Source organism: Lytechinus pictus, chromosome 15 (genome assembly GCF_037042905.1).
Source record: "Lytechinus pictus isolate F3 Inbred chromosome 15, Lp3.0, whole genome shotgun sequence".
NCBI lineage: Eukaryota > Metazoa > Echinodermata > Echinoidea > Temnopleuroida > Toxopneustidae > Lytechinus > Lytechinus pictus.
The window spans coordinates 23,207,270-23,229,770 of NC_087259.1; the positions used below are offsets into that span (position 1 = coordinate 23,207,270).

A 22,501-nucleotide genomic window follows, 5' to 3' on the forward strand; every position below is an offset into this window, starting at 1 on the left:
AAAGTTTTGCTGAATTTCACACAATAGTTATATGCACATCCCGGTCGGTATGCAAATGAGGGAACTGATGGTATCACTCACTTACCTTTTCTTTTGTATTTTATTATAAGAAATATGAAATATGCTAATTTTCTCCTCATTGTCCTGTAAAAAAGGTTTATTTCTCACTGAACATGTAGAATTACCATTGTTTATTCCAGTCAAGTTGGTCCTTATTGTCAAATCTGTAAAAATTGAAATATTGTATAATTTAAACAATAAAAAACAAAAGCAATAGTGAGTGAGGGACATCAACGATTCTCTCATTTGAATGTGACTAAATTGTGCATATAACTATTTTGTGAAAAATAAGCGAAACTTTAAAATGTCATAACTGTCTTATTTTACCTCCGATTTTGTTGAAATTTTCAGCATTATGCTTGTCTGATTTTTCTCTTTTGATTCAAATCAACATTTAACTGAGGTGGACTTGACCTTTAAAGATGATTAAACTTTTACCTTTTCCTGACAGTAGGAACAAGAGCCTTGTTAGAATTGCTGTACATCTGTGCTGATGGTGATGAGCTTCGTCTCATGGGCTTCTGTTACAAAACAAGAATAAATGACTTTATTTAAAACTAGAACTATCACTGAAGGTGATTAATACCCCCACCCCTCTTCACCGTTACCATGGCAGCATTTTCCAACACATGGAAAAAATATGTCTTGATCATCTTTACCCCAAGACCTATGTGTGAGCAAAATATCATGAGAATTGGTTAAAACTGATGGAAGTAGGTTGACCTGCAAGACTTTTGCCTAAATTTTGACATATAATATATTGTTACCATGGCAACACAATTTCCAACACATGCAAAAATATGTCCTGCACATCTTTACCTCAAGACCAATATGTGAGCCGAGTTTCATGAGAATTCGTTGAAAACTGATCAAGTAGTTTGAACTGAAAATTGTTACCTAATTTGGGGCATATAATATGTTCTTACCACGGCAACATGATTTCCGACACGCACAAAATATGTGTCTCGCACATCTTCACCTCAAATCCAATGCTTATACCCCCTTCAAACTTCGTTTGGCGGGGGTATAATGATTAACTGCTTGCCAAATTTTTTTTTTCATAGAAATACATCTATTGCATTCCCATGTAACATTGAATAGGTAGCATCCAAGATTTCAGTGATGTTTCACTAATTTGCTCTCAGCCAGTCACAAGCAGAGATACCAGTAGATTTATAACAATCGTTAGAGTACATTGCTGAAAAATTATTTCATGAAACGCTCAAATGATCAAAGGAATTTGTCCAAAATAGTTTACAAAGACATGAATTTCAATACCAAACGTGGACTATCAAATTATTGCTAGCTATTATATATACAATTGCTTTCAGGGTGTGTGGTTGATAACTATTTTTTTTCAAAGGGAAAGAGTGTAGCAGTTTGTTGGTATGAAACAAGAAGCTGCAGTAAACAATGGGAAGATATAGGTGGATGCTAATCATAACTTCCGATGACTTTTTTCCTTTGTATGAATTTCACGTGTGGGTTTTTGTGAAAACTAACTCACATGTAATCTAAACATGCCTTGTATGTTTCTAATGCAAACATACACAATTGTAAACATTGAATATATTTGAAAATGATATTGAAATTGGAAAAGTAATGAATTGAATTGAGATTTGTATGTCCATTATACATGTACCTTTGGTGGGTCTGAGTTGACAAAAGAAGAGTGAGGACGAGGTTTAACCCTGTTTGGACTCTTTCCTCTAGCGCAATTGTGAGGGCCCCCTTCAGTTTTAGCTTTGAAGACAGCAGACTTTGGTCTGGCTCTCTGATGATTAGGAAATGATGGCGAGAGAGAGAGAGAGAGAGGAAAGATACATGTAGAGAGATAGACAGAAAAGGGATAAATGCATAAAAAGGAGAGAGTAAAGAGAATAAAGAGATAGAGGAATGGACAGAGAACATAGAGAGAGAGAGAGAGAGAGACCAAGAAATAGACAATAGAGAAAAATAATATTAAAAAAATCATTAACAGTAATCCTTCCAAATCAATATCAAGTCATATCTGAGTGGACTACAATGGATTAGTGTGCAGGCATTTTCAATTCAGGCCTTCAGTACACAAGGCATGAGTAAACTGCACATTCAGACCCTTGAGTGAAGGGTTGCACAGCAGACTAACAATGGATGCCCTTTATTGTCATCATTCACTAAATTACTTTTTTACTTTTTAAGCACAATAGGCGGTGCTGCACCATCCCGAGTTTGCTCAATCTCGAGATTTTAGCCCGATCGGCCCTCTTCGCGATTAATCTCAAGATTCAAGAAACCCCGTCTCCACCATCGCAAGAAGAGAGATTCCTGCTCGAGCGAGGCATCGATGCATTATGGACGCCGTGAATAAATAATCCCGAGTGCGTCTGCACCTACGAATTAGCGCGATAGTTTGTAAAATAGCGCGCTATTTTGCAAATAATCCCAAGTTGACTTGGGATTGCAATCTCGAGATTAATCCTACGAACTACCGCGATAATTGCGTCTCCATTGCAAATAATCTCGATATTGTTCAAATCGGGATAATTTGCCGGATCAGAAATAGCGCGCTAATTTGAAAACTCGGGATGGTGCAGACAGCCCTAATGAGGTTTTTCTTTTTTTTAATGCCTGTCCATTAAATTTTCCATAAAATATTACACAATTTCCAGGCTTTAAATCTTGAATTGCAATCAGCATGATGATGAGACTTGTGATGGAAAAAAAAAGAAAAAAGATTTTAATCTACAGCTGACTTCGAGCAAGTTCAGATTGACAGATTTCTTCAAGTAATCATCGTTTTAGGTCTGTTAATTACACATTATGCACGATGACCTATCTCTAAGGCCAAAGTTACAAAGTTCCTCTCGATGTTTGCTAAGGTATTATTAAAGTTGAGAGACTGACTGGGATACAATTAATTCAGTAATTCAGTCTGACTTTCGACATGAAGAGTAATCTTTGATCAGATTGTGGCTCACAGTGCTTCAATTAAATTGTGCATAGAGAGCATGAGTGTGCATTGTAAGAAACTAAAAGTCTATCTTAGATCCCAAAATCAATCGTCTTTCAATCGATTGATATAAAAACAATTGGTTGATTGTTACAATCAATCTTTCAACTGTAATTGAATTTGTAATCCATTTCTTGCAATATTTCCTTAAAGGGGAATCCAGCCTTGGTCATAAAATATTGTGTTGGAAAGGAGAAAAAATAAATTTTACAGAATGGTGAAAGTTTGAAAGAAATCAGGTAAGCAATAAGAAATTTATGACTGCTTTAAAATTGAGATCCCTAAGACTATATAGATTTCAAATTGGCAACTGGGTAAGTATATTTTGACAAGGACAACTTTCCCATAGGCCATGTACTTTTCATCAGGGTTTTGTGGATTTCTCCTAAGTACCCATTCCCCTGGGGCAGTAATCTAAATATAACCCAAGTAGTATATTGTTTCATGTGCTCATGAAAGAAAATATAATTTGAAGGAAAAAACCTTTGAACAAAATGACATTTTAGAAATTCTATGCATTGGGGTACATGGAAGAGTAGTCCTTGCCTTTACATCACTATGACATGACATATGTGGCCAATTTGAAATCTCTATGGGTATAGTGATTACCATTATTTAAAAAATTCATAACTTTCTTATTGTTTGCCTGATATTGTTAAAAATTTCACCTATCACCTTGTCTGATTTTCTTTTTCCTCTACAAGTTTATATTCGGGTTGGATTCCCCTTTAAGTACAATCCTCTATGACTATTCTAGTCAAGGGCATTGGTCGTACCTGTGAGGCTGAAGATGCAGAAGATGTCTTGTTTAAATCTTGGGGATCAGGGTCATCTAAATCTTGATACGATCCTAACCGTGATGTTGGCCTCACAATCTGCTGCTCAATAAACTGAACAAATGAAAGAGCGAAGATAAAAAGAAAAAAAAAATTAAGGAAGAATGATTAAAACAGGGGAAATAAAAAATGAAACAGATATAGAAAGAGGAACAAAAGAGAGAAATAAAGACACGGTGACAGAATGAAAGAATGAAGCAATGAAACAAGGCATAAGCGATTTTGTGTCTCGCCCACTTATGAAAATGACCAGAAATATTGTGATTTGCGAGGGCACGCAACAGAATTGTATCAAAACTTCAATGTGAAATGAATGGGATGGATAACACTTGTAATAAGAGTCTTGCCCATAAGCTTTAATGTTGACCTCAAAATGAACTTTGACCACACCATGCACAATAACATGCAGGTCTCCTAAGTACACCTACAACCCAAGTTTGGTCCAAAAGTGACTTACGGTTGCAGAGTTATGTGTCATAAGAGAGTCTTGCATGTAAACTTTAGCATTGACCTGAAAATGACCTTTGACCTTACCATGTGACCTCCGATTGCAGCATGACATGCAGGTCTCCGAACTACATCTACAATCCAATTTTGGGTGGAAAGTGACTTACGGTTGCGGAGTTATGTGTCATAAGAGAGTCTTGCATGTAAACTTTAACGTTGACCTGAAAATAACCTTTGACCTTACCATGTGACCTCTAACTGCAGCATAACATTCTGGTCCCCCAAGTCAATCTACCATCCAAGTTTGGTTTAAAAGTGACTTACGGTTGCGGAGTTAGGTGTCATAAGAGAGTCTTGCATGTAAACTTTAATGTTGACCTGAAAATGACCTCTGACCTTACCATGTCACCTCCGAGTGCAGCATAACATGCAGGTTCCCCAAGTCCATCTTCCATCCAAGTTTTGTTGAAAAGTGACTTACGGTTGCGGAGTTAGGTGTCATAAGAGAGTCTTGCATGTAAACTTTAAAGTTGACCTGAAAATGACCTTTGACCTTACCATGTGACCTCCCACTGCAGCATAACATGCAGGTCCCCCTAGTCCATCTACCATCCAAGTTTGGTTGAAAAGTGACTTACGGTTGCGGAGTTATGTGTCATAAGGTTTGTGACGGACGGACGACATTTGGATCCTTAAGTCTCGCCTTCACCTCTGGTGGGCGAGACAAAAAAAGGGAAAAAAGGAAGACAGGATGAATTGAAGAAATAAAGAAAATGTGAATATAATGATTTGACTACAAATACATGTAGTTTACAAACATCTTCTGCATCCTATATAGAGCTGTAGTATATTCGTTAAATACAGTCTTATCAAGAACATGTCCATGCTATGGAGAATGTTTTTCATTTATCAGAAAATTAAACCTCAACAGAAACCTTAATAGTATTCAACTATAGAGAGATTAAAAATTTGATTACATCTATGTATCATGAATATTGAAGAAGTATTATTAACACTAGTTTTCCATAGAAGTGTTGACTAAAATCATTCTTAAAGTAAGTCTAGGCTTAACCAAGCTTTAAATACAGGTAAAAGAATACCAAGGATGCCTCTTTTTAGAGATTGCACACGACCCAGTCAAGGTGCATATGGGCAAAATTCGAACCATAACATTAACAAATAGATTTTGTTTTTAATTGCAATTTTTCAACAAGATAGTCGGTATGTAGTAAAATGAGCATATGCGACAGTGGTTTTAACAAAAGATTGCAAACCTTGTGTTACTGAGCACTGATCGTATTTATGGTTCTGGGTGTGCTTGAAAATTTTAATAACACTCTCAATAATAAACATCTCTTTTGTAAATTCTGGGTAACATACTGATGAAGGAAGAAGCTTTATAGAGCTATCATCAGTACCCTCTGAAGCTTATGTACGTCATTGCCACCTGCAACATAGCACGAATGTGTGAAACAGCTGCAAGTATTGTTTGGTGTGATATGCTTAATGTTCTAACTGGGACATGATGAACAGAGTTTGACTGTGAATACTCATATATACTGTACTCATATTGTTATCCATACCTTAGCTTAATCAGAAACGAATATCCCAGTGGAACGATACTTTAACCTGCTGAGTGCTTAATATCATGATTCAAAATATCTGCATTACAAAAAAAATATATACACGTATATGTATATACACTCATACAAGTATAAATGTAGCCATTCACTTTGCCTGGGCACAATTGATAAAGATTCTTCTCATAATTTAGCCCCAAGATTCCCTGTAATTCTTTCATATATATACAAATGAAAGAATTACAGGGAATATTGGGGATAAATTATGATATATATAGAATGTTATAGTTTGCCATTCCATTTATAAGCCTAACTGGAAGCCTACGGAAAACCATGAGCAGAGAGTTACAATTAATTGCAATCATACTAATAATTAGACAGTCTCCAACATTATAAATTTTCAAAAAGTCATTAAAAACTCATCTCTTTCGTACTTTGTAGTTTTTAAAATATTACATTTAATTAATTCATTGTAAGTGCTTTGGGCCTAATGGGAAAAGCGCAGTACAAATAATAAGTAATAATAATAATAATATCTATATGTTAAAGGCACCACTTGAATACTTACAGATTTCTTTCCCATGGTTGGTCTGTTCACGTGGATACTCTCTGATCCACCGGGTTCTTCCCATCCCCTGCGAGGACCTCTGGACGACGTAGGCCTCGATACTTTGACCTGCGAGGGCGGTGTTTGGAAGTATGACACTTCCTTGGTTTCCATGGATACGCCTTCATCACCAAACTCAATCATCTTGGTTGTCAGTGTCCTGGTGGGTGTATTCTGCCGATGGTACATGCTCTTTTTCTTGGCCTGTATCGCCTTCTCATAGTAGTTTGTCTTTGAGGACGATGAGGACACCTGGACAGTTCGGACAATGTCTGACTGTGGCACTTCTCGTGTTGCTTTGGTTGAGTCACCAGTCGCCTCCTGGGCTTCAGAGACACTCAATTTTGACATCATGGTTTCTACCTCTTGTTTCTTCCTTGATTTGCTCAAATTATCAAGCAACTGGCTTATTCCATTATTGTTTATTGCATCCAATATGTCATCATTTGTAACGTTTAGTGCGTCCACATGCTCTCTATTTGAATGATCTTCATTAAAGCCATGATCCAAGCGCCCTGAAGAATATGAGTTTTCATTTGCCGATTCTTGGCTGCCTTTAGAACCAGCAGATGACGGTCTCTTTTTCTGTACAATAGACTTACGGGCACCTGTATTCTTTAAAGCACTCCGTGGCCTTTGGACCTTACTAACAGAAGGGGGACTAGGTTTATGAGAAGATGCACAATCTCTAGGTGTGATATCAAAAGTCACGTTCCTCTCTTCAACAAATTTCACGGACTGTCTCCCTTTCCGAGATGAACGTGCATCCACATCTACCTCTTCACCATCAAATTCATATTCCCTATTTTGGGTAATGGTAGAATACGGTCCTTGTGGTGTGATAGGGTGGGTGTGGACTGGACTATTCTGTTGAGAGGTAATGTATTGAGCTGTTAGTTGGGTGGATACATCGCTTGTAACACTCTGGACCTCAATGTCAGGAGAGAGCTGAGGAGATGGTGCACCTGATGATCTATCAAATAAAAAATAAATCAAGAATCACCGATTTCTGAACTCTTTACTTCTTTCAGGCTCAGGCCAGTTACTATCAATAAACAAATACATATAAATAGATTAGTAAATTACTGATTAGTACCCCCCCCCCCCGCCAGAAATACGGAACAAAAGAAAACATAATAACAGCGAGCAAAGGGTTAATTCTTAATATACTAAAAACTGCCCACGAGACACTTTCTGTGTGTCAGTGCCAGAGAATACAGAGATCTATCATCTTACAATCAATCACAAGTCTTTGTATCCATACACAATTTAAGTTGAAATAAATTTTATGATTGCTATCCATTGTGAGATTGATTTATTATAAACAGGCATATTAAAGAAAAACAGTTTTAATCCATTTTAGAATAACACTTCCATGGGATGATACAATTTAATACCTGCCATTCCCCATTCACACAATACTGACTGATTGATTTTTTTTTCTCCCAGAATTCAAAATCTGCAAAAATCTTCTGATCAAAATCATGCTTGATTAATGGACATCTTATCAGTGGTTGTATCAATGTGTGATCATACCTATCTTCATCAGTGGAATATTGCTCTTCCCCTTCAGCATCAGGTATAGTCATGGACAGTTTCAATGGCTCGGGGGTAGGTCTGCGCAGCAAGGGCGGAGGGACATGGGTAGGCTATCAAATAAAAGTCATGATTCAAAATATTGAAATGAATTGCACAAGTATAACAAGGTTTTAAACTTGCTTGAATCAGTGTGATCATCAAATGAGAGAAAAAAAGGAGAAATATTGAAGTAATCCTTGGCAAAACAATAACGAAATAAAACAATATAGGCCTATTGTTTTAATTTCATTTTTTTTATAATTAAGAAAAGCTGTTCAATGATTCTTGTTATTACTAGCCTCAAAATGTTATTTTGGAAGGGCAATTGGGGCAAGTTAATGAGATGCTATTTTAAATATATCATGTAGAGAAGGGCACCAACGCCAGACAGAGAGGCACCAAGGTCAATTATAAAGGGGCTTAGAGTAGACCTTCCATTGAAGGACCACCTATGTCAAAGCATTATATAAAACCTGGGGCCCGTTGCATAAAAGTTACCATTATGGTAATTTTGCCATCCAATGGTAACTGTCATAAAATCCTTGATTTTGATTGGCTGATGAGCATTGTTACAATGGTAGTTAACATTAGATGACAAATTTACCATAATAGGAACTTTTACGCAAAAGGGCCCAGAATATGCAAAACATAATCTTCAATGTAGAATTTTGCAAAAAGGCTCTGCACACCTTGCAACTGATCCCAATCCGATGTTGGAACAAATCACATTTTGCTCATTTTCTGAAAATGTGAATGGAAAGTATCTTTTATTTGAGGTTCTAATTAAACTGTAGGAATACTAATATAACAATTTTGGATGATTGCAAGCCTTTATTTTGGAGTAAAGGCCAAAGTGATTTCAACTCGTCGCCAATCGTATGATTACTGTGATGTCAATATTCACAGATATTCAATTCGCTTTTACTCTAATAAGGATGGTTGCATAGTCAGATATAGATTTGAACATAAAAAAGTATTCATACAATGATGAAGAGCTTTTAACATGTTCCGTGTTTCAATATCCGCATCAATTTTTACTGTTTTATTCCAAAATCAGGTTGGACACAAATCGTAAGGACTGTGATTCCAAGAGATTCAACTCAGGCAAAGTCACCTGTATGACGAATTACTCAAAATCACATTCATGAGAAAAGGATACCACAGACAAAAAAAGTATACATTTTGAACAAAAGGACAAGGGTGTACAAGCCATTAATAGGGAACCGTAGCCACAATCATGATACTAATTTTTGTAATTTCAGCACATCAGATAAATGCCCCCTTTTGGTAGTCAAGACGGAAATACGTCCTTCTGAAGTGATAACTTCTTTCCCTCTTTTTCTTACGGGGGGGGGGGGGGGGGTGGGAGGTTCTTAAATTAGGTCCTTTTTGAAAATAATTCTGCAATATGAAATCAATAAAATTGCTTGTCTGACACATGGATGACTACAGGATGTGTACTGAACACTATAAATGTCCATCAAATTTAATCCCTCAATATTTTTCATGGGAATCTATTCTTCATTTTACTCTGTACTCATGAGGGCATTTACTTGTATGCAGAAGTAGCAGAGACAAGATGAAACATAGCAATTTACACAACACATAAGAATGAAAACAAACCTGCTTAATGTATAACTCTTCCCTTTCTCTCTCCTTTTCTCTGTGACCTTTGACCTGCACGCTATCTTCATCTTCATCCACATCAGCATAGAAATTGTCCTCATCTAGGCCCCCGTTGATGAGTTTCTCGAGATCGGGAGAGGCACAGGGAGGGGGTGGAGGAGGAGTAATGTTCCTTTCATCAGCATAGGCTGCTGATAACTTAGCTGAAGAGATAGAGAAGAGAGTTCAAATTCAGAATCAAATCAAGCCCACTTAGCATTTGGTATATATAGCCCCAATAACAGTCATAAAGTGGATCAAGCCCCTATAACAGTCATAAAGGGGATCAAGCCCCTATAACAGTCATAAAGTGGCTCACAGTCACAATGATCTCCACATGTAATGAATCAAATTTATTTAAAGGTCAAGTCCACCCCAGCAATATGTTGATTTAAATGAATAGAGAAAAATCAAATGAGCATAACACTGGAAATTTCATCAAAATCGGATGTAAAATAAGAAAGTTATGGCATTTTGAAATTTCGCTTATTTTTCACAAAACAGTGATATGCACAACTCAGTGACATGCAAATGAGTCAGTCGATGATGTCCATCACTCACTATTTCTTTTTTTTTATTGTTTGAATTATACAATATTTCGTTTTTTGCAGATTTGACCATAGGGACCGACTTGACTGAATTATATAATAAACAATGCTAATTCCACATGTTCAGGGAGGAATTAATCACTGTTTTACTTGACAATGAGGAGAAACTAAGAATATTTAATATTTCATGTAATAAAATACAAAAGAAAAAGTTAGTGGATGACGTCATCAGTCTCCTCATTTGCATATCAACTAGGATGTGCATATAACTGTTTTGTGAATTTAAGCGAATCTTTAAAATGTCATAACTTTCTTATTTTACATCCGATTTTGACGAAATTTTCAGTGTTATGCTTGTTGGATTTTTCTTTTTTTATTCAAATCAATTTTTTGTTGGGGTGGACTTGTCCTTTAACAATGCAGTTGGTCTCAAAAGGATGCAAGCCTAAAAATGACTGAACAAAAATAAGAGATTCAATTGAGAAAAAAATGTTTCACTTTCAATGTTACACATTTTGCAATATTTTGGGATAGATGACATGTTCCAAGAGACATGTACTACACTTAATTATATGTATTCAACAAAAAACAAACAAAAATAATTTCAATTTATGAAAGGCATTGTATCTCTGCTATTCAAATAGAAAATCAGACACAGATCTATGCTTTATTCTATAAATGAACAACACGTTATCAAAACCAAAATAAATAAGGATCATCAATAAAATTGCATAGAATCATGACTGTCAAGATGAAAAAATAAAATAAAAATGAAACATTACATACTTGTGCAAATTGTGCATCTACCAATATTACACAAAATCAAAGTCAAAGTATACCTCTTTGTAAACTGAAGAAATTATCACAAGCAGCATAACTATTATTGATACATACCCCTATAAATTTGCCAGCAACTTCTTGCAAAATTTTCATTAGAACTACATCACTGTCAAAATAAAATGCACGGTCTATACTGCTGATCCTGTGCTTTTCAAAGTAATCAATGCAGCAAAATTAATAGGCTCAAATCTGTTCTCATGCAGTCACACAGAACCACTGCTAAAACAGTATCATAGTATTGTCCAATCAAACTGTCCCTTTGGACTCCATGTAACTTTGCAACGTACACGTTGCCATGGTTACAGGATGCTATCACCACGTGGTTTCCATTCAATGCTTGGTGTTATGGCCTTCCTCTTGGAAGTGAACTTGATCAATAATTCATAATACAGCTCAAATCAATGTCCACTGGTTGACATTAAACTCAGGCATGGTTGAGTATTATCAAATCAGGGCCCTGTCTTACAAAGAGTTGTGATTGATCCGATCAACCACAACTACGGACGGCCAGCAATGTCAATATCTAAAATTTTGCAAATTTGTTCAAAATATCTTCTAGATATGTACATGTATAATTCATCTCTCTTTTGAAGATTCAGAGAGATTTTCTTTGTTTACTATAAAAAAGAGATTGTGCAAATTTCTTGTAGACAAAATTATAGTATGAATGGCTTTCCATACAGTTGAGATTGATTGGATCAATCGTAACTCTTTGATCAATCACTATTGGACCAATACATGCCTAAACTCCTCCGGTTCCAATATGATTCTGAGTTAAATTGATTTAGCAGGGCTGTACATCACAAAGCTTAAAACCTGATCATACCCGCATGACTGATTGTGCAGATGATTATGTAAATTATCAATCATAAACTCAGCCCCAAGATCAAGTACTAATTTTCATGTTATGGTACCCATACGAAAACCCCCAATTTATATTCGATTTTTTTATTTTATCAGGAAAAAACTTGATCATATACCTACAGTATGAACATTTTTGCTAATTTGGGAAACCAAATTTGCATTCATGAGCATTATAAGAAAATTATTATTTTTTAATTATTAAAAAAAATCAAAACAAAACTAATGAGATTTTTTAGTTGGGACATGGATTTTATTGGGGAAGAATGTGTTTTCTGAAAATTGAAATATGCAAATTATATTGTGTCAAAGGATGAAATGTTCAATACATAACAATTTGGGGACATTTTTTAAAAATTATTTCCCAGAAAACAACAATTTATTGTTACATCTCTATTCTCTAGGAAGTTACAATTTATTGATAAGAAAATGCAATACTAGTACATAAAGGTTAAAAGATGTAGGCCTAATTTAATTTTTGATATATTTCAATTAATTATTGTTACGTATGGGACATTTTTAAACAATGCCAATGGGGAAATTAATCAAATATGTGTACAAAGTGAATGGAGAAAAAACTAATTTCAAGAATGCTCAAAAATTTATTTATTCATATTTTCTTGACTTTATCAAGATTGCTTTGAGGAAAAAATCTGGTGAAAATTGGGAAATATGAAAAAAAAATCATAATCCGATGAAAAACATCATAAACAAATAGTTTAAATGGCTAATTTCTTTTTCAGTCCTGGCAGTCCTGCAGATGAACACTGATTTTCAAAACCTTCTTCCATATGACATGACCCAAGAGCTCAGTTTACATCTAACTCCATTAATAGGAATAGCTTTTATCTTGATGTCCAAATAGCTACTGGATACTCTGTTTTGTGCAAATAATTCTTGGTATCATTCCAAGAACAAAACTCACAACTTTCTTAGTAGCTGTTTTAAGTACAATGTCACAGTTCACATCCATCCATTTAAAAATAAACTGTATAAACAAATAAGAATGTGGAGTCTCATTTTCACATTCAATACTCATATTATTCAGAATGTTTTATTTTCTGAGACTGTGGAGAAAGTTGATTTTAAAAGTAAAAACTTTCTATTACAATATGTGGGCAAAACAAATTAATTACAATTTACATCCAGACATTAAACCCTGTCGTCCTATTGGCGCCCAATTGATTTGCGAGTTAACAGTGCAATTTTCTGCACACCGGCATAAAACTCCTTACCTCATAGTGTAAGGTGGCACTTCAATACTCCAGTAGAATGTACTTTGCAAAACAAACAAAACATTATTTAGTTCTTAAACTACCGGGTAGTTACTGGTATTTAAAACTCTGTGACACTCAATCTATGCATTACGTATTCCATTAATATACAGGTCTCATTATTATCGGGCACTGCCACCCTCCATCCCCCCCCCCAAAAAAAAAAAACACACACTATGACTCAGGCCTCATTTCCAGCTCCAGACCTTTCTTGGCCCTACATACATTTAATTACTTCAACAGTAATTGTGCTCTACAATAAATAGCCTTATAATTGCACTGGTTTTACCAGACCAGTCCTAAAATGTGCAAGTCCTTGATAATATCAATATGACTAGGAAGGTGATGGCTAAATCTTGACATTTAAGTCAGTGACTGAACTTCTGCTCTGGTAAAAGGTTAACAAGAGATTAATTCTGACCCTGCCAATGAAGAAATAAATTGCAGTGAATGGATGGGAGGATAAAATAAGAATAATGCAAAGTTTAAAAAGAGAGAGAGAAACAAAAAGACTAATGGACTTACATAATTCATGCTTATGTCCATTTGGCTGATTTCGTAAGAACTCCTCCAACGCATTGTCCTCTCCTTGCATACCACTCTCCCCATGGGTATGTTTTGTAGTGTTTGCTGCTTCCATCATATCAAACACATCCTGAGATGAAACATGTGGGACTGTGGTCGAGGATGAGGATGAAGATTGGTGGGAGCGGCCACTAGGAGGTCTGGAGCTGGCATCGTACATGACAGACTTAGCTCCTTTCACTGTCATTAAAACAGGAAACAAATTAATCATGACTATTGTTAAGCAGGGCCCACTGGTAGAACATTTTTTCGGAACTGACCTTAGTAATCCTGCTTGGGTAAAATATGACGTTATTATTGCGCATGCGTTTATAGCATGAATTTACAAGATAGATTTTGGAGTGAACATACGCGAACTCAGGTCCAATTATGTGTTCATTTGAATACTGGTAGTGCATTTACAAACCTAGGAGACAGTTCAAAGCCTCTCTATCTCACGCGAATAATGGATATTGTAATATGTTGGACAAATGACTTAATCCAAATGCTGTATTGAATCAATTTGGAGCCATGGTTATATGAACCACCCCCCCCCCCCCCGACAAAAACACTTTTTTCATTCACAATCCTATCCAAGGTGAACATTTAATCACTAGACTTTAATAAAAATATGAAAAACACAAATATTTCCATATCATCCCAGTCTTTTTATGAACAGATGCTTATCACATAAGCCTTCAATTAATTCATTGCTCCAAATGGATAAATAAGCAAAGAAAAAAAACATGACTATCAAGATATACAACTGCCATCATTATCAAGAAATAATTGACAAATTCTAAGAGTTTTGCTTCATTTCTAGAAGAAGGCTTCTTCATCTCCAAAAGTGTGACTCATGCTTACCTGCCATAAAAGCCCCTGAAGTATCCCTATTTGAGTCATCCCCACCCCCAGCAGGGGCCCCCTTTCTCTGGAGGGTGGGGCTTTGGGGCACTTTCCTTCCACTCCATGGCCTCCTGGGGGCACCTTTCTGTTTCTGTCTCTCCCCCTGTGCCTTGATAAGATCCGGAATGGAGTTATTGCTACCCCTGAAAAGAATAACGAAAATAGAAAATTATCATACATGTATGTTTGTTTTTCTTTTTTCAAAAAAAAAAAAATGGTACCAATAATTTCATTTATTTGATGCAAGATAAAAATGCCTCATATGGGGCATAAAGTGCTGTGCCAGGAATTAGAAACCTCAGACTATGTACAGTCAAGCATTTAATTACATGTACATGTAGCCCCGCAGCACCTCCAGTGTATGAATCGTCTTCTGTGTCCCAATGCAAGGTGCATTTAACACAACTAAAAAAAAAATCCTGCGCAAGTCCATAATATGTTAGTTTCAATTGGTTGAACATCAAGTTGCGTTTAATTGGGAAACTTTTGGACTCTTTCTGCAAAGGGCCCCAGATCTCTGTAAATGCATACATGTAAAAAAAAAAAGATAAAGGGCCTCTAGACTTAAGTTTGGAAGCAAGACATTTAAGTCATATAACCATGCAGTATTCTTCCAATTCCAATGGATTAATGAAACAAAGTCACCCTTGGGTCACCCTTCCCCTCCACTCTGCTGCAAACTACCCCCTGCATCAATCCTGGTGGGTGTTTAATAAAGTTGTTTGTAAGATATGAATGACTTAACCCACAACTGGTGATCCTTTTTCGTGCTACGTGATATGTTCCAGTCTTGCATAAAGTCATACGTGCCTAACTTTACGACCAGCTCTATGAAAACACCCTTCTGGGGGCCCGTTTCATAAAGCTGTTCATAATTTAAGAGTGACTTCAAGAACGACTGGAGATCCTTTCTTGGGGTAAATGTTAAATGTTCATTGGTGATTATTTAGCGCATGAGAAGGTTCACCAGTCGTTCTCAAAGTCGCTCTTAACTTAAGAACCGCTTTATGAAACACCCCCTGTTCTGTAAAAAACTAATAACCAACATAAATGCAAACAGAGTGTGTATTACAGTCACTTACCAAGCTGTTTTCTGGATGCTGACTGTGGAAAGTGGAGGTTCCGTCTCAAGCTCGGTGTACGGTGATGGCTTGGAGCTCGATGGAGAAGCCGGAGGGGGTGTTGAACTGGCAGGATGCCACACCGACTGAACATTGAAGGAACTGGCTGGCTTCATGCGTTCTACCGAAGACTGGATTTCTTCTAGTTTGGCCAGTGCTGCAGCAGTGGGCTCCAGCCAATACTAAAACCAGATGATACATGAATGTATTGAAACAAAAATAAAAGACTTTATCTGGTTTGCAGTCATTAACTTATATCACAAAAGATAATTCTCAAATTTTTCTTTCTCTCTGTCACCTTTCATTTTCATCTCTATCACAGCACCACCTAACACTCCTTTTCAGGACTAACCGCATAGTGAACTGTAGGCGTAAACCTCTACTACATTCTCTGAAATAGTATCACCATGCAAAACTTCAAAGATCAAAAGAATATTTTTGTTTGTGTTTATTTAACCCTAAAAGGACTGGGCTATTTGAGATGTATTGACAGGGGAGGGGGGCATGATGGCCCCCCTTCAGGGCCCTGTCTTACAAAGAGTTACGATTGATCCAATCAATTGTAACTCTATGGAAATCCATCAGTGTCATAACTTTTTCTACAGGAAATTTGCACAATGTCCGTTGTAAACAAAGAGAAGCACACTGTAATTTCAAGACAACGATGAATGCATACATCATAGCTAGAAAATATTTTGAACAAACATGCATAGTAGATGTTGACATTGCTGGCTGTCCATAGTTGCGATCGATCGGGTCAATCGCAACTCTTTGTAAGACGGGGCCCTGATCTTGGCCGCTGATTGCGCCATAATTTGGCACGCACATTCATTACCACATAAACTACAAGCTAGTGTAAAAACAAATATTCTAGAAATAATTAGTTCTTATTATCAAGAATTAAATATGCAAATTTATTCATGAAAAATATTATATGCATATTTAACACCCAATTTCACTTCAAATTTTCTTCTTTTTTTCCAGATGTCATCTTTTTTATCTAATTTAAAGGTTTCCACAAAGAAAAATTGCGAAAGCCAATTTTTTTTTTATTTATTTTTTTTGTTTTTAGAATTTATGTATTTCTTAGTTTTTTCATCTTTTGTTTTTCATTGTTTTTTTAATTGGAAATTATTACAGACGATTAAACAACTAAATTAAACCTTCAATTAATTAAGCAGACCAATTAGAACGAAAATAATCATCCTTTTATGAATTTCATCTCCCATAGACTTTGTACACAAAGTAAAAAAATGAGCCATTTTCGGCTTGTCATTGTCTTGTAAAAAGTCACATGGTGTCGCGATGCTATACCCATATATCGCGAATTTGGTCTCAAAAGTTGCGCTAGACTTGAAAAAGTCATAAAATTTTGCGGTGCTCTCTTTTTGCGTTTCGGAAATATCGCGCGAAACGTTGAGGGTTGGGCCATCATGGCCCACCAGTCCTGTTAGGGTTAAACTTAAGCGTTTTTAATGGAACAATAAGCTTGAAGCACAAACAAACTAGCTCACTATTGTTTTCACAAGCCTCACAACATCCACAATTATAACATGCTATTCAGATTCTTTATTTAGCATACAGACCTAGATCTATTGCTCTTTCATATGCTCAGTCTCATCTTAAGTCACTGCGCCAACAAGACTTGCGGTATGACTAAGATGAAGAATCCATGCCATGGAAGAAACTCTATCATTTAGAGTTCAAGACCGAGTCATTAGGTGTTAAATCATATTACTATAAGAGCTGTTATTTTTGCGTACGTAATTTTTCGTGAATTGCTGGGCAGGGTGCTACATAAGCACTTGCCCGATTGCCCGGGGCAAGTAAAAGTCGGGCAAGTGTTTTGAAGTAAAGACCAAAACTACTTGCCTGAATTGGGCAAGCAAAATTCTCACAGTAGAATGACCAAAATTGGGGTCGGTGTGATATATTGACCCTAGTTTTGGTCACGCCAGGCAAGATAAAATCACTTTGGAAAAAGAAATGCTATAACAATGTAAATCAGTTCATGTCAAAAGAGAGAAAAAGGTAAATGGTTTATAAATCCGCAAAACTTTCTTTTGAGGTAAAACTTTTTTTTCAATGATTTTTTTCGGGCAAGTGATATAGATTTTTGGGCAAGTATATTCCAACTATTTAAAAATTTACTTGCCCGACTGGGCAAGTGCTTTTAAAAGTTGTGTAGCACCCTGCCGGGTCTCGACATTTTCGCGGGTTGTTGAATTAGCGATTGGTAGATATACCAAACACTTTCACAACATTCAGAGCAGCAAAAATAGTGAAAAACATGTGCCAAAAATATACTCTACAAAACTCCATACTGACATGTATTTTGTACATGTAGCCTTTTTGTAGGACATAATTTAGACTCTGATTTTTTATTGAGAAATAAAATGTTGTACTGAAATTCTAGGGAATCTAGCTAACTTTTTGAATTATCAACTGTATTTTTTCAACCTTATTTTTTACACATATAGTGGTGAATATCTCAGGTATATCAATACCAGCATGTTTTCAAAAGCTTAGCCTGCCCTAGACTGATAAATCCGCTGTTTCAGAGGAGTTTAACACCATTTTCTGATTTTTGGGTCCTCCTCCTGGTGGAGCAAACAACCGCCGCTTGAAGTACAGCCAGGTTCTTCATCGATCGCCGTCAGCTGCAGCTGAGCGTACCGACGCGCCAGCGGGTTGGCTGGCATGTTCGTAAGCTCACCTGTAGCTGCGCTGACGGCAATCAAGCAGTCGAAGAAGAACCTGGCAGATCCTGATTTGTTTGTCATCAAAATTTGCTATTTAATGGCATATTTTTTGGAAAAGTGTTAAGCTAAATGTATTTGATATGAATTTATCTTGATTTCTTCCCTTTTACCCCGTCAAAAAGCAAAATTTAGGAGGGTGCAAAAGCGTACCATTCCTCCATATACGCTGTACATAGTTAAGCGACCGTTGTTTGCTCCACTCATTCAATGAACAAGGTTATGATATAACCCACTCACACGTATTGCGAGGTTAGTACCGGTATACTAACCTGTACCGCGTTTGGCAGTGGATTTCTAACTAGTGGGTCGCGCGTGCTGCGATCCCACTTCTGGTGTCCACAACACACGACCTCTATGGCTTGATTTTTCTGTGTGCGGCGGCATGTAATGAACCCTTGAGTGGATATAACCAGACTTGGGGACCACCATCCAGCAGCTATCTCGAGAGGTGTTTGGAAAACAGTTTCACATGTTTCAGTAAGACAGTGTCAGTAGCAAAAGTAAAACATGGCAGAATTTTTGTTTCAATATCACAAAAATTTTTAATTAGTCTAACCTATACCGTAAGTAACGGACTATAAACCGCACCTGTGGATTAACCGCACCCCCAACTTTGGACTAAAAAAAAAAAAAAAAAAAAAAAAATCCTCACATTATATTTGAGGTACGAAGAAACAAAAACTAAGTTAAAGATTTCAAAGTATCCAAAGAGATTACTGGTATGCGGAAATCTGCTGTTCTTGATCAATTCATCTACAAATGTTTGCAAGAAAGAAAGGTCCCGACAATATTGGCCACTTACACACTCACTCATCTCACAGTCACAGTGTACACACACACAGCACTGCCGTTCTTTTACATTGCAAACTACGATACGGTACCAGTACATCTTATCAAATAATGATCTGTGTCTTTCCCGCCGTAGGAGGAAGAAACATTCACATTTCTTGCATCAAAACTCACAATCACTTTCAGAATTTGTCTAGCATTCGATGTCTTAGCATGAATTTTGGATACGGGATTACAGGAAGGTTCAAGAAACAAAGAAATTTGCATTTTTTACAGTTGTTTTGATGGCTTCGTGCCGTTTCTCTCGTTGCGTGGTGTACATGGTATCTTATGAAAACCAAACGGGAAAGAAAAAATAAGCTGGCGCGATACGGGACTTTGGAGGGGATCGAGGGTTAAAACAGAGTTATTAATAACTCTGGGTTAAAATGAATAGCGCCAGCTTAAGTCGCACTATAACCACAATATATACAACGCAAGCTAGCTCAGCTAACTCAACTCTCGCGCTCGCTCAGCTGTGACAAAATATTACCGAGTATGCTTGGCTTCTCTTTGAACTTAGCCAGGGAACTTCGCTGCTTTGAACCGAGAATAAAGTCGAAATTAGTGTCATGAAGGTGGGTGCGTTTGTTATACTCGCTTCTCATTACCCGCAGCTCATACCCCTCTAAACGACATTGCCCTGGGCGGCTACGCCCAGCCACTCGATGTGTTGTGAAGTGGCAGAGGGGTTACGACGGGCTGGCTCAGACCCGTCACCGTGGATAAACCGCACCCCCGACTTTTGCTTCTATCCCGCCAAAAAAAGGTGGGGTTAATAGACCGTTACTTACGGTACGTTAGTCTTACAAAGTTAGACCTAGATCTAACGTTGACGTCCGGCGAGTCGGACTCTTAAACTTCATTTCAAGTCAAGTTTCATACTTTTTCTTCTTGCCTGGGCTCGGGAATGTCAACTCTAAAAATCTTCAGAATATTTACCATACCACAAATTAAAGTAAAAAATCTGTAAAATTGTTTGTAAACAAAGTGCTGTATTTTTAACGTGCGTCAGGTTCCACATACATGTAATTGTAGCACGCAACCCTACAAGTTTAGAACTCAGGCACAAGCTTAGACCAAAAGCTTCGGTCTCTGTTATGTTGGTTGTTCAGCTGAACTCCGTTGGCTTCACTCACCAAATACAGAGACCGAAGTTCTAGCGCGATCTGTACAGGGGACTCAATGGCCATATGTTTATGTACTTAAGATCGGATAAAACGGGGAAGTGAATTTGCGCGACAGCCGAGATAAGTCACTGTTTTTGTTCCTTTAACTTGATTTTTCTCCGTTTTTTTTGCAATTAATGCCAAGAGGGAATATTAATTTGCATTTTGGTCGCGTTAATCTTCAAAATTTTTATTCATTAAAGACAAAAATTGAAGAGCCCCGACGGGGGGATTTTGCATTGCAAGTCCCCTAATGGTGGCTGCACGCTAGCGAGCCGTCTGTGTACGAGGAGAAATTTAAAATAAAAATAAAAAAGTTAGAAAACTCCTCGAAACAGACGGCTGCCAGCTGTCTAGCACAAGCTAAGCCTAAAACCACTCTAGGCGACACCCCAATACTTACCCGTGTTAATAAACTGGGACTCCACTCACGCACATTTGGGCCGCCCTAGCTTGGAACTAAGCATCAATATCAACTTAAAATATATATCTACAAGTTATGTATAACCTATTTACTACTTTGATAATGTTTAATCGGTACTCACCAGTTCTTTTGATGTATTTTCTCAAGAATTCCCACGGATTTGTCCCAAATCTTGCGACAAACCACGTCGCGGTAGACAGCTGTACATTCTTTTTTATTTATAAATAGAGTGCCCCTTACGATAGTTGTTAAGAATGCGGCCAAATTGTTAGGTTTTTTGCACTGTGTCCAAGGCGTTTTTATTTTGTTTGATTTTTTATTTTTTAATAAATATTTTGTTAAATAGCGATTTTTACGTCAAATATTAAATTTATATCACAAAATATTTTTTTAATTGTAGAAATATATATAATATCATGCAATTATTTATTCTATATATATTTTATAATAAAATTTATAATTGTTGCGGTCTTTAAAAAAGGATAGTCGATCGATCAGGTGATGACTACTCGTATCACGTGATCTGAAAATCGGCTTCGTACCGCTTTGATCGCACTCGACGGGACCGGACTGACTGCCAAGAAAAGATCGAAAAAGGACTCAAATGTAAGTTTCCCTTTATTTTATAACATTTAAAGTATGACTATGAGTAGGATTATAGTTAATGGGCAATTTTTTAATAAATGCTAAACAAATGAGGACAAAGCTTGCATTTTTCGAGTAATAATCACTAATATCATAAAAATACTTGGGTGCAGGACTTCTAACCTGTTTTTAACGCATTGTCGCCTATGAGGTCCATACATGTTAATGTTTGGACCTCATTGGTACTAGGAGTGCCTAGTAAAACCACAAACACGAGAACGTTGCCCAGCGCGCATGCCGCGAAGCTCTTCACGGTATTGCATTGAGGCTTGAATGTCAGGGGGGAATTCTCCGCCGCCAGGATTGCAAGCTCGAGTCAAACAAGGCAAAGCCAAAGCAGAGGCAAACTAGCGACGATTTTTCACTGATTTAAATTACATCTCACCTGCTTTTTTGTGTCCCCATCGAACTTTGAGAATTTCGTCTCCATCGCGTGTCATATCAGCTGAAAGATTGGTGGTAAAATAACTAAGTTGTATACTCTTTTGATTTTTCTGCTTCAAAGATCAAGTTTTCAAACCCGATATGATCGGCGGGATGAGCAAAGCTACTAAAAAAGCTTCAGTACGTAGCTAGCTAAGTGAAAAATAATAATACCAACAGGCCCAACGCGTTTCATGGACACTGATGATACGCTGTGTTAAGGGCTGAAATAGGTAAATTTACAAACACTTAGGTAGTATAGAAATTGGTTGCGCAGCTACCCGACGCCAAGTTATGTGTGATTTTCTAGTTTGGGGCGAAAATTCCCCTCATGATTGTAAAAAGAAAAGAAAAGAAAAAAGAAAAGACGA

The 22,501-nt window shown here is 36.9% G+C and overlaps 1 protein-coding gene across 1 annotated transcript in view; it reads right to left on the reverse strand.

Moving 5' to 3' along the window:
- Positions 1-22,277, reverse strand: part of LOC129277455 (uncharacterized) — a 35,746-nt gene extending 13,469 nt beyond the window's left edge. Inside the window, exons 1-10 of the mRNA XM_064110782.1 lie at positions 22,093-22,277; positions 15,841-16,061; positions 14,717-14,901; positions 13,814-14,053; positions 9,724-9,929; positions 8,059-8,171; positions 6,484-7,495; positions 3,829-3,942; positions 1,703-1,834; positions 499-581 (exon numbers count right to left, since the gene is read on the reverse strand). Of these exons, the coding sequence (XP_063966852.1) occupies positions 499-581; positions 1,703-1,834; positions 3,829-3,942; positions 6,484-7,495; positions 8,059-8,171; positions 9,724-9,929; positions 13,814-14,053; positions 14,717-14,901; positions 15,841-16,061; positions 22,093-22,137 (2,351 nt within the window). The 5' untranslated portion in view covers positions 22,138-22,277. The remainder of the gene's footprint in view (positions 1-498; positions 582-1,702; positions 1,835-3,828; positions 3,943-6,483; positions 7,496-8,058; positions 8,172-9,723; positions 9,930-13,813; positions 14,054-14,716; positions 14,902-15,840; positions 16,062-22,092) is intronic.
- Positions 22,278-22,501: the final 224 nt, after the last annotated feature.